Source organism: Haliotis cracherodii, unplaced genomic scaffold (assembly GCF_022045235.1).
Source record: "Haliotis cracherodii isolate W230 unplaced genomic scaffold, xgHalCrac1.p SCAF_15, whole genome shotgun sequence".
Lineage (NCBI taxonomy): Eukaryota > Metazoa > Mollusca > Gastropoda > Lepetellida > Haliotidae > Haliotis > Haliotis cracherodii.
This window is the reverse complement of record NW_027266270.1, coordinates 20,220,575-20,238,631: the sequence shown is the minus strand read 5'-3', so window position 1 is coordinate 20,238,631 and position 18,057 is coordinate 20,220,575. Positions and strand designations below refer to the sequence as shown.

Sequence of the window (18,057 nt, the reverse complement as noted above, 5' to 3'; positions counted from 1 at the left end):
GATATAAATAGGATATAAATAGGAAGTAATGGACATATACGGTTCCACTTAATTCCTAATGTTTCTTCTCAATGTTTTTGCACAAATAAATGATCCGTCATATCTCCCGACTATAAGTAAACAGTGACGCCAGCTTGGCCTATACGATCACAAGTGGAAAAGCACTTAACTTGGAAGATGATTTCTAATCTTTTCACTTTTCTGCAGAAACAACTGATGTGAAACATTGTTATTTTTGAAGTTGAAAAGTGTGCAGCTTCTGAAGTGACATTATTTCATTACCGTCATTATATTGTTATTCATTCAGTAACCAGAAATACAATTTACTGACAAAACGTCATCAGATTGCAACGCAAATACTGCAGTCTGATTCATGATCAGGTTTTGGACGTGGTGCAAGGGAGGTGTAAGCCTCTGCATGACCAATATGTAATTTGAAATAGGTTGTAAGTGGGGTAACGAAAATGCGAACCAAAATTACGATTATTTTGATGACACTTGTAAAAGAATATATATATATAAGGAATTGTCCCCTGGATGTTAATGTTCATGCAACATGGTAGAGGAGAGATGGAATCTGCCCTTGGTCGATGTTAGTGCTATTCGTGCCGTGTTGTGAGTCCCTGAAGGTAAAACGAACACCGTCAGCACATAAAATCTCTCTCTTTCCATTTACTCCTTGCCACGTCCTACTGCCTTGTATCAGCACTGCCAGAGTATACCATACTCCCGCTGTCATAGCAATAGGCTTCTCAAACACCACATCAAACACTTGACTGTTGACTTTGTACTCAGTTCTATCTTGAATCATGCATGTGAGGAGATCTTCCTCGTTCCCAAAGTAGGTGGTGACAGAGTATGTAGAGGGTGTATTCTCAAAGGCAGGCCCATACAGACTGTATCCACAGAGCATCAGGTTTCGGTCACTTTTGAAGGAAATGGCATCATTAGCAATACCCCGAACACGCCAGCCTCTATTATTCTGTGATGAAAACCTTGTTATGGAATGCGGGGTTCTTTGTTGTCTTTGCTTAGTGTTGAAGGGTTTCACATCATTGTCAGGGCATCCAATATATTCAAGGATCGTGAGACGCTCCTGTTCAGACAAAAGACCGCTAGCTTTAACGTCCCTAGCCATGAACCTTTGCTTCAAAAGAGGAAATCTAACTTTCAGTAAAGTCTCTCCAAGAACTGTTCGCTTGATCTCAGGAGTTACCTCCCTTCCCTGGCGTCCACACTCTGCCTCTGCCCAGCTGTTGACGGCGTTAAAGATGACGTGCTCCTCGGCTGACAAATCATCGGACTCCACAATCTGATGCAACAACACTTGTCTCAGTGTCAGGAAACCAGATGACTGTAGTGACCTCTCACCTGTATCTTTAATCAAGGTCAAGGCCTTCTGAAACAACTGGCTTTGATCAAAATGATGAGCAGCATCTAGAATCACACAGGCGTTGTCAACGTTGAGGTGTTTCTCCAGGAACTCCAGACATTGTGATTCTAAGGCGGTGATGGCATATTTTCTGGAGGCGTACAGTAGAGCTGTTACGTTGTCAGCATCAACAGTTGTGTTGTCTGAGTAAAGGTATCTGAAGAAGGAGAGGACTACGAATAATTTTGCTGCCAAATGATGCAGTATTTGAAAAAAGATAATACTAACGTTCAACATAAAATGCATTTGAGATCAGTTAAAGTTTGCATGCCAGAATATTTGATTTCATTGTTGACATATGTTCTCGCCGTTGGAGTTGTATGTGAATTTAATGCTGCTTTGAAGAGGTTTTCAATAATCATTACGTGTCTCATTTTAGAACAAGGTCTGACATGCCTAATTAACTGATCAGTGTATTTGACAGTTTTCACTTTGGTTAAGTCCGTGAGTATGGAATCTGTTTAGGAGACATTTTGGTCATTCTCTTGTGTTGAAGTTTTATATATTTTCAATATCCCCACATGAGCATGACATACACCCAACATGTGGCCCTACAGCGCTGGTATAAGATGGCTTTAGACTTTAAATTCTCAACAGACGCCATCTGTAAAAGAGCCGCGCTGGTAAAAGGCCGAAAACAAGGACCAATGCCTACATCAGCTGGACCGACAGCCTGCACTCAGTATTCCCCCTGGAGTATGATGGTCATCATTATCACAGAACTATAAAAACTGTTTGTTTTCTGAGTACAGTGTTACTATTGTAGTTTTCTAAATGATGTTCTGTTATGTAATACTGTAATGATTAATACTTACAAGAGAAACTGTCTGAAATCCTTAGGCTCTATTTCCGGAACACTGACTTCCGACGTCTCCGCCAGGAGGCCGGTAAACATGGCGTGGAACACACAACTTCTGCTGATGAGCACGTAGCGATGGGCCTTGATCACGTGACCTGTACTTCCAACTCGAAATGTGACGTCACAAAGCTCTTCCGCATCGAACATGCGTAAATTACATTGAGCGAGGGTCTTCCCCGCTTGCCAGTTGTCAACAAACCCTGACTTTCTTTCAGCTTGTTGTACGTTCACAGCCGCCATTTTATCTGAAAGTGTGCATGACATATGAAAGACATTGAACAAATAGTTTTCAGATCCAGGTACAGTTACCCAACGAAAGCTCATGCATGTATCCCCACGTAAAATGTTTTTGAGCCTCAAATCTTTTCGAGTTCTTTAACAATACGCTACCATGCGCTTTATGACGTAATCAAGATGGACGCTTCAAAGTTCACTGCATTCGTCACCACTCGCTCCTTTCCGTAACCTGCAAGAGTGAATGAGTGAGTGAGTTGGGTTTAACGCCGCTTTTAACATTATTCCAGTTATATCACGGCGTGTCAGCTTCATGTGGGAGGAAAGCCCGAAGTAATGCAGGTCTCACATGATTACCACTTCGGTGAAACCCACGAGCAAGGGTATGGTGCTGACAAACCTAGAAACATAATCGGGGCGAACCGGGATTCGAACCCACAATCATAGGTTTCTGGCGTGCCCAAGGGACGCAACTCTGCACAGCGAATCGCGGCGCCTTAGACGACTGGGCCACCCGTGTAACCTGCAAGAAGACTCGTCCCCCTATCGATGAATGTTATGTGCGAAAATACGATAAACCAATCAGAATGCGCGTATGATTTCAAGTTCTTCGTCAAAGAATCCCTCAGCAATAATTCTTGATTTTACATGTGTCTAGCCTCTAAAATATACCCAAGACAGTTAAAGGTGTTCAATCATACTGTATAATTTCGCATGTCCTGATGTGCTTTAAATTGCATTTGAAATCTATAAAATCTATGGGGAAATATATGTGAACCATTAAACAACGAGTTGACAATTGTTTTAGGTATGCCCGTTTGCGCTAAGAAGTGAGTGAGTGAGTGAGTGTGTATTGTTTTACGCCGCTTTTAGGAATATTCCAGCAATATCACGGCGGAGGACACCAGAAATAGGCTTCACACATTGTACCCTTGTCGGGAATCTAGCTGGGTTTTCGGCGTGACGAGCGAACGCGTTGACCACTAGGCTATCCGACCGTCCTATTCAATAAGTAATGAACACATACCTCCAAACTTACTGGGGAGGTCGGGTAGCCTAGTGGTTATGAGTATGAAGTAAATCTCCTACCTACATGGGTATTCTACACTTACGAAAGATTTTCTTTGTAGGTGCATGCCTCTCTACTTGGTCCGATATGTTCTAGCATGTCTTATACTGACCAGACTATCTTTATAATTTAGACTGACCTGCTCATGTTTGGCCTCGCCCCTGATGTTACTATAATCTATAGCCGTAGACAATTCACCCGCAAACTGAATTTCCCCCTAACTATAAAATGTTTTATTATCATGTCTCTTTAGCACTTACATACTTGTATAATGACAATAAACAAAGGCCATGTTGACGAGACAACGTACATTAATACATGTAGATGTGATATGTAGTAGTATTTGTGTTTACATCGTGTGACAAGATGATTAAATATTCTTCTTCTTCTAATCTTTTCACACTTCTGCACAAACACTTGATGTGAAACAATTCGCTGGGAAGTGAGAAGCTGTTAAACTGGACCTTTTTCATAATATCATTAACATTATTATATTGTTATCCATTTATAATACACAATTAGAATGTACAAGGTGTGTTCGTAATGAAAATTGGAGTCAACCTGTCCATCAAGGATATCCGACTCAGAACGTATAAAATACAACCTTAGATGTAATAATGGCTGCCAGGAGACGGAGAAACCCTAAACCCTGTGCTAAAACACACAGCTTCTGAGAACTTAACAAGTGCTTCATTTCATGGCAAAGCTGTCATCGTATCTTTGTCTATTGAATGCATGCAAAGGTTCAAAATAACGCATAAAACACCAAACGAGGTGCAAAATCATCATCAAAGTTGCATTATTAATTCTAAAGTATTCATATCAACAATCGAAAGTTATTTTTGCACTGACATATATACAATCAATACCTAGTTAATTATATTAATTAAAATCTCTATATTCATGATTTAATCATTAAATTAAACTACATTTCTTTGACGATAACGTCACTTGGAGACCAGAGTACCGTGCCCCAGGCACTGACAAGACGCCATCAGGCCCTCTTTATTTTTGAATTTTTTATATCAACAAATCTGATATATATACAATCACTGACATATATACAATCAATATCTAGTTAATTATATTAATTAAAATCTCTGTATTCATGATTGAATCATTAAATCAAACCAATTTGCTTTATAGATGGATCCGTGAAGATCCGGAATAGGTCTTCAGCAAAACCCATGTTTGCCGTAAAAGGCGACTATGCTTGTCGTAAAAGGCGACTACCGGGATCGGGTGGTCAGGCTCGCTGTCTTGGTTGATGCATGTCATCGATCCCAATTGCGTTGATCGATGCTCATGATGTCAATCACTGGATTGTCTGGTCCAGACTCGATTATTTACAAACCCCCGTTATATAGCTGGAATATTGCTGAGTACAGCGTTAAACAACAAATCAACCAAACCAAACTCTTTACGGATGACATCACTTGGAGAGTGCCGTGCCCCAAACACTGACAAGACGCCATCAGGACTAAACGGTGCGTTCCTTTCAAAACCCAGGCCGACAGGGGTGAACCAAGGTATAACCCAAGTTGACCTTGATTGACCAATGTTGGCTCATGTCAACTCATTTACGTCATAATACGTTTGACCAAGGTCGCCCTTACCGACTGAATCCTTGGGGTGCTTTGGTTAGCAAATTTTCATAATCGAACGCACCTTCCAATACAGCAGGCTTGTTGGTGGTGTAAGGGAGGTAACTCCAGCAATTTCCATATTCTAGACCGAGGCACTTCAAACATGTTGTTTACTGTATTCATATCAAACCAATTTGACGCAAATAAGTTTCATACATGCGTGGGTACGGAATGGAATTGAAGGGTGGTCTCAAATAGGTGTGTCCGGCACACTAATTGTATAAATATAACTGGGACAATTACACCAGGACATCACATGAGCCTGTAGTAGATCAGACTTCACACCTGGCCGGTTTATGAGTCTTGTTCCTCATATCAACAACAGTATCTATGACACAAGGCTGAACCAAGTACTGTGTTGGTACTAAGGCTGCTCTACTTTCTACCCACATGTTCGTTTACTCACCAATATCTGGAAGACAGACACAAACCGAACTGATTACAGAGTCACCGAGAGTGTTATTGGATCAATTAGCAGTTGGATATCATGATTTTGAACAACTAGCCGACCCCATCGAGAGTGTTATTGGATCAATTAGCTCTTGGATATCATGATTTTGAACAACTAGGCTACCCCACCGAGAGTGCTATTGGATCAATTAGCTCTTGGATATCATGATTTTGAACAACTAGCCTACCCCACCGAGAGTGCTATTGGATCAATTAGCTCTTGGATATCTTGATTTTTAACAACTAGCCTACCCCAACGAGACTGTTATTGGATCAATTAGCTCTTGCAACTTGATGTACGTTAGTAGTCGCCATTGTTTTATCTGAAAGTTGGCATGATATATGAAAGGCATTGGCGTATCAGTCTGATCAAAAAGGTTTCAGATTCAGGTACAGTTACCCGAAGAAAGCACATACATGTCTATATAGTTCCACCAGAGGCCATTCTGGATGTATAAGTGATTTGGAGGAACGGTAATTATTTTTCAAAGACAGGCAAGTATGTCCTTCACATTAGGAGTAAATCACTGAGTAAGCTAACCCCTTCCTTTGAAGTAAAATGCATTGAAGTGGTGACTCCAAAATGTTCGTTTCTCAAATATGACTGCAATTCTTCAATCAATCAACCATTATTTACACATATGCCGAAAGGCTACATGCCCATAGTACAGATTGCATAGGTAGTGTAATATACATATGATCAACTAATCCTTTGATATGCATTTTCTATAACTCATTGCATGAAATACATATGATGTCACATTTTACATGTTGCCATTTTGGAAGCAAATAAACTTGACAATATTTGGTAGTTGGTACATATAAGGAGATAATTATTCAATACGCAAATGATCATATACTGGAAACACAACGAAAAGATCATACTCAACTCGTACTTCCTGCTTATTGGATATTTTACAAACTCTGTGTTCTTTTAACATTCGTGTGTATGTTCCCTGTTCAATGTTAAGATTAGGCGGTGAACATCTTTTTCGAGAAAAATATATTCTTTTTTTAAAAAAAAGAGGTGTCAAAAGGTATTCTTCAGTTATACATTGATTTTTAATCATTACATTAAATCTCATATTACGCCGTACTCAGCAATATTCCAGATATATGACGTCGGTCTGTAAATAATCGAGTCTGGACCAGACAATCTAGTGATTGATATCATGAGCATCGATCCACGCAATTGGGATCGATGACCTGCATCAACCAAGTCAGCGAGCCTGACCACCCGACCCCGTTAGTCGCCTTTTACGACAAGCATAGTCGCCTTTTACGGCAAGCATGGGTTGCTGTGGATATATTCTAACCCGGATCTTCACGGGACGACGCCAGGTTGGCCGACATCAATCACATATGCTGAATCACTTAACTTGGCATAAGTGATTTCTAATCTCACACTTCTGAAGAAACACATCATGTGAAACATTTCATTGTTTAAGTTGGAAAGTGAACAGCTGCCCAAGTGAAATTATTTCATTAACATCATTATTTTGTTATCCATTTTAATTCAAAATTACAAAACACTGACGAAACATACCCTATCCCTAATACCGCAGGTGAGTTTGGGCGTGAGACAGGGTGGAAGGGAGGTAACTCCAGCATGCACAATTGTCAAGATCGATGCAACTTTAAATAGGTTGTTTACTGCATTTATATCCAATAAATTGGACGTAAATAAGTGTTATAACAATTGTGAGTAAGGAATGATATATTAGGAATGTCTCAAATCGACGTGCGGTGCAAGTAATTGTGTGACTATACGATAACAGTGACAACGACAGCAGGACATCACATAAGCCGATAATAGGTCAGACTGAACACACGAGCCGTCTTTGAATATTGTACCTTAAATCAACAATATCTAACACCGCTAAACCCAGTACCATGATGATATAATTGATCCTCTACTTCCTACCCACGTGCTCGTTTACTTACCAATATCTGGAAAACAGACACGAACCGAACTGTTTACTGTGTTACCGCTGACAATGTACGCTTCCGTGTGTGGGTCACGTGATCTACTTTCGGTTCAGGTGTACAGGTGAATTGTGAGTGTAAGTTTATTGAGTGTCGCGACTAATATGACTAATGTGTCTAATTTGGGAAAATGTATCTTGTCTCTGTGGTCATTTCCCATAGTTCAGTACTTGCTGAATGTGGCCTCAGCGGGAGAATAAAATCAAACAAGCAACTACCTTAACAACAAAACCATCATGGAACAAAAGTTGTCCACCCCGCACTGATTGTATGAGTGTTGTCTGAATATGTGCTTTTGACAGTTTTCGAAGGGAAGGATGATTTACCAAATGCCTTATGTATAATATGTATATGATTGTGAGCACTGGTTATAGCCACCACCTCACAGCAAAAAAAATGCAGTTTCCGGTATCCGGATACCTGCCGGATACCACCGGACACTTACCCAAAACGCGTCCGGGTATCCGGTGGCAGATACCAGGCCGGATACCAGATCCGTGGTATCCGGCATGGACACCTCACCTGAAAGTATGCCACCTGGAATCCGGGTATCCGGCACCGGATACCTCACCGGATACCTCAATCTGGGTGTCCAAGGATCCGGCACCGGATACCAAGGATCCGGCACCGGATACCTCATTCTGAGTTTCCAAAAACATGTCACAATTTGGGGGTGCATTTTGTTCAATTAAGTGTGAAACACCTAAATATATATTGGAAACTAACCATGAAAATTGAACATTGCTGAAGGAATCCGGCAGGTATCCGGCAGGTATCCGGATGCAATTTTTCGAGATGTCTTAATCCTGGTAAATGATGTTAGCCTGGGCATATCAGATAGCTGTAGTAACATTCTGTGTCATTTTAGTTGTAAATATCCCCTTAAAGTTGAGATCTATGGGCATGTACTTTTGGAGAAGACAATTTTTTCAATCTTTTTAGATGTTAAGCTGTTTAATGAACAAACATCAGTTCTAATACATGTATGATGATACCCTTAAATTTCATGTTCAGACTTCCAGATTGTTCTGAGTGAAAGTATAAACTCATCGACTGTGTGCTCACTTTGGCCTTTGGTCCTAGTGAGATGATAATATGATTATTTGTAAAGGTACAAGTACTTGTTACGAGCATACCAGCTTCATTTAAGTTTTGAAACACAATATGCCTCACTCTGAGGGTGACATGTACCAGATTTCATCACACTACAGAGAGCTGTTCCTCAGTTACTGTGAACATTTTTACTGAAAGACATTGAAAGCTAATTTGACCTTCAATATCAGTTGCGACTATTTCAAAAACAATTGTAAATTGCTTCATTCAGTATAACATTGACAAACATATGACAATGATATACAACTATATGTATAAGAGTTATTTAGACTTCTGCAGGAAAAGGCACATTAGAGAACAAGAGTCATCAGAAAGATGACATAACCCCCCGGCAGCTGTCTGTAAAGTAACCACTAGTAAATGTGCAATTCTGTATGTAATGAGTCAACAGTTTAAAGTTCTTTAAGAAGCATACATTGTTTATCCGCAAAAGATCCACCATGGTCGCATCCATATGAATGCCAAGTTTCGATCAAATACATTGAATGGTTTTCGAATTCTGCCCCAGAAACGAACCTCATCCCCAATTGAATCTATGTCCAACTTCATTCCATAAAAATTTTAAAAAATAAAAATTAGAAAAATCCCAAAATATCAAAAGGCATCACTTCAGTATGTGCCTGATAGCTTTGCCAAGTTTCGATCAAATACACTGAATGTTTTTTTAATTCTGCCCCAGAAACGAACCTCATCCCCAATTGAATCTATGTCCAACTTCATTCCATAAAAATTTAAAAAAATAAAAATTAGAAAAATCCCAAAATATCGAAAGGCACCACTTCAGTATGTGCCTGATAGATTTGCCAAGTTTCGATCAAATACACTGAATGGTTTGGGAATCCTTCCCCTGGAAAAGGAAATGATTACGGATGGACGGACGGACAGACAGACTGGCTGATCGCTATATCACCCCGTATTATATGCCGGGGGGATAAAAAGTAAGTGTATGACCTGTTGCCAACTTCTATCCCTGCCCTAAGGAAGAGTTTGGCCATTAACAATTTTTTTGTCTGGCTATGACATTGACCTTTGACATAGCAGATCAATGTGTTATTCCAAAGATGTCCAAGCAATGCATGGTTTCATCCGATAACTATGGCTATCAAAGTGAGGCAAAATATTGGAAAATCCCCATTTACACACCTGGCTAAAGAAACATAAACAACAAACAAATTATCAATTTCTTTTATTTATATGCCTATATCACACACTGAACATTGTTCACATGATGGTTCCTGATGCAGTATGCAATTTCCTCCTATTCTTCAATACTCATAACAGAGTGGGATAACTGTTCGCTTGAAAGCATAAGCAGACCATGCTCACCAGTTCAGAGTTACTTGCCCTCAAATATCCTTTCCCTTCTATATTGCCATGGAAAAACAGGAACCAGGATGAGGGGAGGCCAGATCGGCTCTATCCCTGTTGCATTGTGTTAGTAGAATTGTGAACATTCTATTTGGTGTTTGGGTCCACATTTATAGACAAGTAGTCGCAAACATCATTCCTTTCAAGTGATTACCACATGGCCAAAGACAATAATTTCTTCAACGTCCTTGAAGGGTCCCACTCCGACTTGGCATTGGCTGGTCTTCTCACATTAGCCAGACCAGCCTGTGTGAGTGTGTCCCAGTGTCAATTGGGATATAACTTCTTGGTAGGCCCCCATTGAAATAACAGGATCTCCTCATCACTGTCTGCCTATCACTTCTGATATCTGGAAGGGTCCTTCCAGACTGTCAACCAGTCATCCGGGTATCTCAAGCTGGACTTCAGTTTCTGCAAAATTATGTATAAAGATTGTAGCAATAAAAAAGAATCGTTGCAACATGTACTTACAGATAAAAGGCAGCAAATTCACTTAATTTATCGTCTTTGAGTTTTGTTATATACCAAACATTTGAGATATATATTGTTCCATGCTGATGAGTTGAAACAATCATTAACTGACATCTCTTAAAAATGCTTGCCATACAAGCCAAAGTAATAGATGAGGTAGCAAGTGGGCTCATTGATCGCTCGTAATCGTACCCAATAACGTGGGATGTTGTCCATAACAGTCATCATCGGTGCGTCTTGATCGAGCTCATAACTGGTTTGCCTAGTTGAGATTTGAGATTTGATTATTTATAATCCTTGTCATTTAGCTGAACTATTGTTGGATGTAGTGTTAAATGAGTGAAATGGGAAGAAAGCCTGAAGTGATGCAGGTCTTACATGTTTACCACTTTGATGAAACCCACAAGCAAGTGTATGATGCTACCCTCGATTCAAACCCACGACCATTGGTTTCTGTCAAGCCCAAGAGATGCAACTATGCACAGCAAGTTGTGGTGCCTTTGATAATTAGGCCATCCATGCCAACAGGTGATAAAGAACAAGCAAACTGAAGAAATATTTGCAGAATAGCTACATGAACATGATGAACCAAACAGAATAATTTCAAATATTTACCACTCACTGCTACTCTTCTCTTGTTCCTCATTGCTTCCCTTTTTCCATTGATGCTGTGCAGATGACTGACTCATTCATTTATCCAGACATTCTGCAAAAATAAGTAGCATTCACATTACAGAAATATATTATTTAATTATGAAGCTTATACAAAACAAGGACATAACAGTGTAATTATAAAAATATGTTAAGCGTAAAAAAAGTAAAGTCTTTGGTGGCCATTATTGTAAATTATAGTCTGTATTAGCCTCCCACAAAAGTTTAGAGTTAATAATCGTTCCTAGATCTTTGTACATTTCTTCATTATCTATAAAAAGCCGATCTAATTTGGATCATCTTGTTTTGACCACAAATCCATTACGCCCCTTATGCAAATCCTTGTCGTCATAACAAACAGTTGACCATAATACTAAAAAAAGGACCTTTGGCGTTTACAGTAAAGTATGTAGAGCAGGAAAATATCTAAATCAATCCATTCCATAAGATCTCTGCACGGAAATCATAAGGTCACGAAGCCCTGCTACGTACCTGGCATCCGCATTTGCTGCCAATCGCCTTTCCAAATACTGTTGACTTCTGCGTTGTGGATGGCTCAGAGGAACTTCGGCCGGCATTTCCGTGGTGGAGGTGAATGAGAACAATCTATCGATACACGAGGTAAGCTTATCGTAATCAAGCATCACGGTGTATATCTATACACGAGGTTTGTTTACATCCATGTTCTAAAATGGCGCCCTGGACCGCAGGGGAATATGGGTAAATTGGCTTGTTCCGGGTTAACACAAAGCTGGGCCCCCGTCTCTAATATCACAATATTGTTTGGCGCAAGTTGACGACGCGCATAGGGAGCCGGGAACTAGTTTAACACGACATAAGCTGGTTCCCGGCTCTCTATGCGCGTCGTCAACTTGCGCCAAGTTATATTAGAGACGAGGCCCAGCTTATACACTGAACACAATCGGTCATTTCGTCAAAACTGGCCAAATGTTGAGATTGCAGCTGAGGTAATGCTGGCAGCTGAAGTGACACATTAAGGTAAGGAATATGTGAATATTACAATGATCACGTATTAAAGTAATTTACCACATGTAAGCCTGTCACATGTGACACATTAACTTTCATAACCAACATGTAAGTAAATGTATCAGGATATAATTATATTTTTATATAACAAGTAGCCTGTCTATCATATGTTAGTATATGCTTATGTATATAATGAAGAAATATGTTTACTTTAACTGGATAATTTGTATGCTAATGTGACTCAGTGTCTTATTTCATATACTCCCTTTACTCTGTGAGATGATTAATAGCCTCAACATATTTTTCCAGATGTGAAGAATCAAGAACAGCTTTAATGACAGGGAAGTTTTGCATCAGTGATCATCGTGAAGTGGAAGATAAGACATTTTAAGGGTATGAACATTTTCACTTGAACTAGCTGAACAATAACCATGATGACAACTTTATCATGGGGGAATTTTGGGTGGTGGGGTAGCCTAGTGGTTGAAGCGTTCACTCTTCGTGCTGAAGACCCATGCAGGTTTGATTCCTGCCACATAGCTGCGATATTGCTGAGTGTGGCGTTAAACATCAAACAAAGCTAACAGCCGCATACATACTCACATGGGGATTCCAGGTTGAAGTTAGTCCCCATCAACATGATCAACCTATGCTAGTTGTAAGAGATAACTTAATGGATCGGCTGATCAGGCTCGCTGACTTGGTTGATCCATGTCATTGTATCCCAATTGTGTGGATCGATGCTCATGATGTCAATCACTGGATAGTCTGGTCCAGACTTGATTATTTACAGACCGCCGTCATTTAGCTGGAATATGGCTGAGTGCAGAGTTAAACAACAAACACCAACATGATTCTACAACCTGCTCTTGTGGATACCATTTTGAGGATCCTACACATAACTTCTTTTCGGGTCTTAACTATTGCAATATGTTCTACTACATGTGTTTTAAACATATATTTTTTTCATTGGCTTATCTAAATGATGCTCAAATACAAAATAATTATTAATAAAATACTAATTCTATACTATTGCAAACTATCAGTTGAGCAATAATGTAATCATCTGATTATAATTAGATAATGAAGGAGAAGTCCATATTGATTAAATCTACCAGATTCTGAGATAAATGCACGTATTGATTGATTTATTTCAATGTTTTCCTGTACATAATTTTCAACAATTCCATATAAAGCTTTCTTATATCCATGCTGTATAATAATACCTATTATTTCTAATAATAGCATAATTTGGACACACAAATAAGTAATGAATGGTATTTTTATAACAGGTGCCACACGTGCGGGATAGGTCATTTCACATGAATCATTTTTATGTGAATTTAAATCACTACAAGCTGATCTGAGTCCTGAAAGGATATGCCTTCGATTCTGTGAAAATGGAAATGCTTAAACATCTCCCAATATTAACCATGCTATTACAGAATCTGTTCACTTGTTTGTGTATGTAAAATATTTTTTCAACGATTACATCCATCTAATGATTGTTTGTATGTGTGCTGTGCCAGTAGAGGTATATATGTACAAGCATGTGCATACGCGTATAAAAATTATGTATGTTTGGCTAGGTACCAGTATATGAATTAGTTGTTTTGTGCGACTTGTATATTAGCATCATCACAGTTTCAACAGACAGTTTATGTATATCAAATGTTAAATGTCTTTGTAGGGAGAATTGCATATCAAAACTGTCATTATTTTATTACTTATGAGTAGAACTTTTTAAGTATCTGGCAAGATACATTTCCTTGGTCCACAGAAACGTGTTACTAGTAAACTGTAAACTGACTTGTCAGTGTGGTTGGAAACTAACTAAGCCGTCACTACTCAATTAAGTAATTAACAGATAATTGCAAGTGATAATACCCACCTGACACTAATTGCCCTGTGTAATCCCTAATCCACCATGAGTTGACATTGAGTTCATCTTGATAATGAGCTGTTGTGAGCGTAACAAGATGATAAACATCAAAGGTGGGGCAGGCTTTGATCAAGTGTTCTGTAGAAGAGATTATGTCATTTGTTTAATGTTTATTTAGGATTAGCTACATCCCTTGATCCTACCAAGACCATACTTGAGATTATCAGACAGTTTGTCTGGATACAACCTGATGTCTCAACTGTACTTATTGGATTCTGCCTTGTAGCAAACTATGTGTGTGACAAGGACTTTGACCACTCTGTGCAGATGCATAACAATGCACTTGGGGTATGATTCAATTATGTCACACAAGTCAAAGATGGGTTCCACTGTATTTAGAAACAGACGATAGATGCAATACTGTGTAACTTTATAACAATCAAACGAGTATTCAAATAGGAATACACATATATTTACAATGACCCTTGAAAAGTTCCAAAACCAAATAGAACTACTTAAATTATGATTACACTTGACCAATATATTTGGCAGCTTTTCCCGTTATTGTTAATCTTAATTAAAGATAGGATAAATGATAAAAATATGATAATGATTTTACTCATGACTAATCATGGGCGGATACAGCTTTTTTACAGCTATTTATTGTCTTTGATGGAAATTTATACAGAAATAAAGATTTATTTTCGAAATAAAAAGGGGGGTGCGCACCACAGCAACCCCCCCTCTGTATCCGCCCATGCTATTGCCAGCAGCCGAAATAAGATCCCCCAAATGTAATATACATAGTTTTTAGTCGATTGTTCAGGTGGTTCTTTTCAGTTGATTTTTTGTATCAGTGTCTATTTTGGCCTACCAATTAATGGTAGACATTAATCATCAATAATAAGTGAGATAATTATTTTCAATGTGGCTCCCATTGCAACTGAAGCAAGGAACGATTCAAATTAAGCCTGATTCAGCTGCTACATTTATATGTACTTGCTTCTCTAATCAGTAATTCAATCAGTTGTATAGTGACTTGATATTTGGAGAAAATATCTGTTGTATGAAATCCTAATGTTACTTACTTTTGTATTTGAGATGATATTTGTATTTGGTAGCCTAGTGGGTAATGTGTTCTCCGAAGCACTGGGTTCTGTTCCCCACATGGGTACTGTGTGAAAAGCCCATTTCTGGTGTCCCCGCAGATATATTGCTGGAATATTGCTAAAAGCTGTGTGGAACTATACTAACTTGCACACTCATTATATAATATTTTGAGATCACTTACATTACTTGTGTGATTGAAAGTTTTGATAATTATGAATACCGTATTCGACAGCTTTATGCTGGCAGCCTGAAATGTTAATGTACGACAAATATATTTTTCCAGAATGAAATTCCCCATAATTAAGGGTGCATATCACACACGAATGTGTATTATATGCAAATAAATAAGTCTTGTATACATTGATCAATTGGAAAGGGTGCTATTTGGGATTGTTAACGAGACAATATATTAGCAAATATTCCCGTGGGCGCTTATTAGAGCGAGGCGCTTATTACATCAAATACGGTAGTTCTGTTTTATGTATAAGAACCTATTTTATGCAATTTGCATTGCCTTGTTTAACCTTCCTTATGTTTTGATGTAATGCAAACATTTGAGAAAAAATCAGGTGAGCCTGCCTTATGGCACTACAGGAATTGTTTTCAGAAGATCAATTACAATTTTGTATTTTCTGTAAAATTTACTGTTTGCTATGGCTTTTTTACATTGATTAACATGGTTTGGTTAACAGTTGCTTGATAAACTGTCATTACCTTACTCATTGAGAAACCAACTTTTTACCCTTTGTCAATATATGTGTGTTTCTTATATTTTTAATAACAAGATCTTAAAGATGTTATAAATTGTTTCAGGCACCTGGATTTCACAATGACACCAGATCAGACAAGTCATACAAAGGACTCTCAGGGTGATGAATAATCCTCCCCAGAACAACTAGCAGGTTCACCTCAGAAAGTGATGATTCTGAATGACTAATGCCACATCAGTGTGATTCTGTAGGTTGTTTTATTACGACATTAATCAAGTCTAAAGGAATTAATACCACAGCAGTGAGACTATGTTTATGTGGTGTACACTGACGCTGACTATACAAATCTGAATGACTTTTGTGGTTTACTGCACAAACATAATTGACTTTAGATATTCTTCTCCCTTGAAATTCTTCTGAGATTTGACCGATTTGTTTATTTAGAAAATGGCATTGAAGCATCTGTTTCTGTTTTTGAATGTTCTTGCAAACACCTTTGGTTACTGAACCAATGAAATGTCATAAAATCAATAAATATGATTTGTTATCTTAACAAATTTTTTTGTTTTGCTTCTTTAAAGAAATATGATATTGATCATTCATAACATAGGTGCTAACATATATCAAATATACTAATGCCCTGAATGTTTTCCAACAATTAATACAGCTCACTGAATGAAGTTTTTAGTTCCATGTCAGTAGAAAAATTACATTGATGTTTTTATGTACCGGTACTTTATTAGGTGTTTTCTGTGGATGCACCCATTTGGGTTAATGATATTCTGTTTCAAACTTCAATGAAACTCGTCTGTCAAGATGTAACAAGTACTGATACAGTTCCAAAATAATCTTTTAATCTCACCAGGAACAAAGGCCCAAGTGAGCACATAGCCAATGACTTTCATTTGTTTTGTCAGAGTGAATATGGTGTCATGTCACTTTATGAGCAAAATTCCAACAATATCATGATGGGTGACACCAAGCAATGTACCGATGTGGTGAATCGAGCGCTTCAACCACGAGAAGCTAGAACAAACTGGGAATATGAAGATGAAATGTAAGGATACCATCATACCAGGACTGAATGCTTTTCATTTAATACGCTGAACATCTAAAATGAAATATATATGAATTTGAAAAATGTTTTCACCAAAAGTACCTGCCCATAGATCTCAACTTTAAGGGGATATTTACAACCAAAATAACACAGAATATTACTACAGCTATCTGCTATGCCCAGGCTAACATTATTTACTAGGAGAAAGACATCTCGAAAAATTGCATCCGGATACCTGCCGGATACCTGCCGGATACCTTCAGCAATGTTCAATTTTCATGGTTAGTTTCCAATATATTTTTAGGTGTTTCACACTTAATTGAACAAAATGCACCCCCCAAATTGTGACATGTTTTTGGAAACTCAGAATGAGGTATCCGGTGCCGGATCCCTGGACACCCAGATTGAGGTATCCGGTGAGGTATCCGGTGCCGGATACCCGGATTCCAGGTGGCATACTTTCAGGTGAGGTGTCCATGCCGGATACCACGGATCTGGTATCCGGCAAGGTTTCTGCCACCGGATACCCGGACGCGTTTTGGGTAAGTGTCCGGTGGTATCCGGCAGGTATCCGGATACCGGAAACTGCATTTTTTTTGCTGTGCCTGTTGCCATGATCCACAAATCTCATTAAAATCCACCCCGCACTGATTGAATGAGTGTTATCTGAATATGTGCATTTGACAGTCTTCGTAGGGAAAGATGATGTACCGAATGCCTTATGTTGAAATTTGTATATGATTGTGAGCACTGGTTATAGCCATCAGCTGTTGCCATGATCCGCCATAAGGCGAGATGAGGACCCTGCTATTCATTACGTGTATAGGGATCCGAGAAGATCGGGGCTAGGATAGGTCTTCAGCAACCCATGCTTGTCGTAAGAGGCGACTTACGGGGTCGGGTGGTCAGGCTCACTGACTTGGTTGATGCATGTCATCGTATCCTAATTGTGTGGATCGATGCTCATGGTGTCAATCACTGGATTGCCTGGTCCAGACTCGATTATTTACAGACCGGCGTCATATATCTGAG

At 38.9% G+C, this 18,057-nt stretch overlaps 1 protein-coding gene and 2 long non-coding RNA genes across 3 annotated transcripts; 1 reads left to right on the top strand and 2 right to left on the bottom strand.

The window, feature by feature from the left end:
* Positions 1 to 290: 290 nt before the first annotated feature.
* LOC139461928 (BTB/POZ domain-containing protein 6-like) lies at positions 291 to 7,688 on the bottom strand. The gene is made up of 3 exons (XM_071243415.1): positions 7,635 to 7,688; positions 2,248 to 2,536; positions 291 to 1,589 (listed from the first exon to the last, which is right to left on the bottom strand). Exons 2-3 carry the CDS (start codon positions 2,529 to 2,531, stop codon positions 548 to 550), a joined length of 1,326 nt encoding a protein of 441 aa, XP_071099516.1. The 5' UTR covers positions 2,532 to 2,536; positions 7,635 to 7,688; the 3' UTR covers positions 291 to 547.
* A 2,793-nt stretch (positions 7,689 to 10,481) lies between these two features.
* On the bottom strand, positions 10,482 to 12,008 carry LOC139461927 (uncharacterized). Its single transcript, XR_011653007.1, has 3 exons — positions 11,772 to 12,008; positions 11,244 to 11,334; positions 10,482 to 10,568 (listed from the first exon to the last, which is right to left on the bottom strand). It is a non-coding gene; the product is annotated as an uncharacterized lncRNA (long non-coding RNA).
* Positions 12,009 to 12,191: 183 nt separating this feature from the next.
* Positions 12,192 to 16,716, top strand: LOC139461926 (uncharacterized). Its single transcript, XR_011653006.1, has 3 exons — positions 12,192 to 12,278; positions 12,576 to 12,659; positions 16,072 to 16,716. It is a non-coding gene; the product is annotated as an uncharacterized lncRNA (long non-coding RNA).
* The last annotated feature ends 1,341 nt before the right edge of the window (positions 16,717 to 18,057 follow it).

Bases quoted from the DNA above. Each gene is read 5' to 3' on its own strand.
- LOC139461928 (XM_071243415.1), bottom strand. From the start codon at position 2,531: ATGGCGGCTGTGAACGTACAACAAGCTGAAAGAAAGTCAGGGTTTGTT. The intron at 1,590-2,247 runs GTAAGTATTAAT...CTCCTTCTTCAG, and splicing joins GATTTCAGACAGTTTCTCTT to ATACCTTTACTCAGACAACA.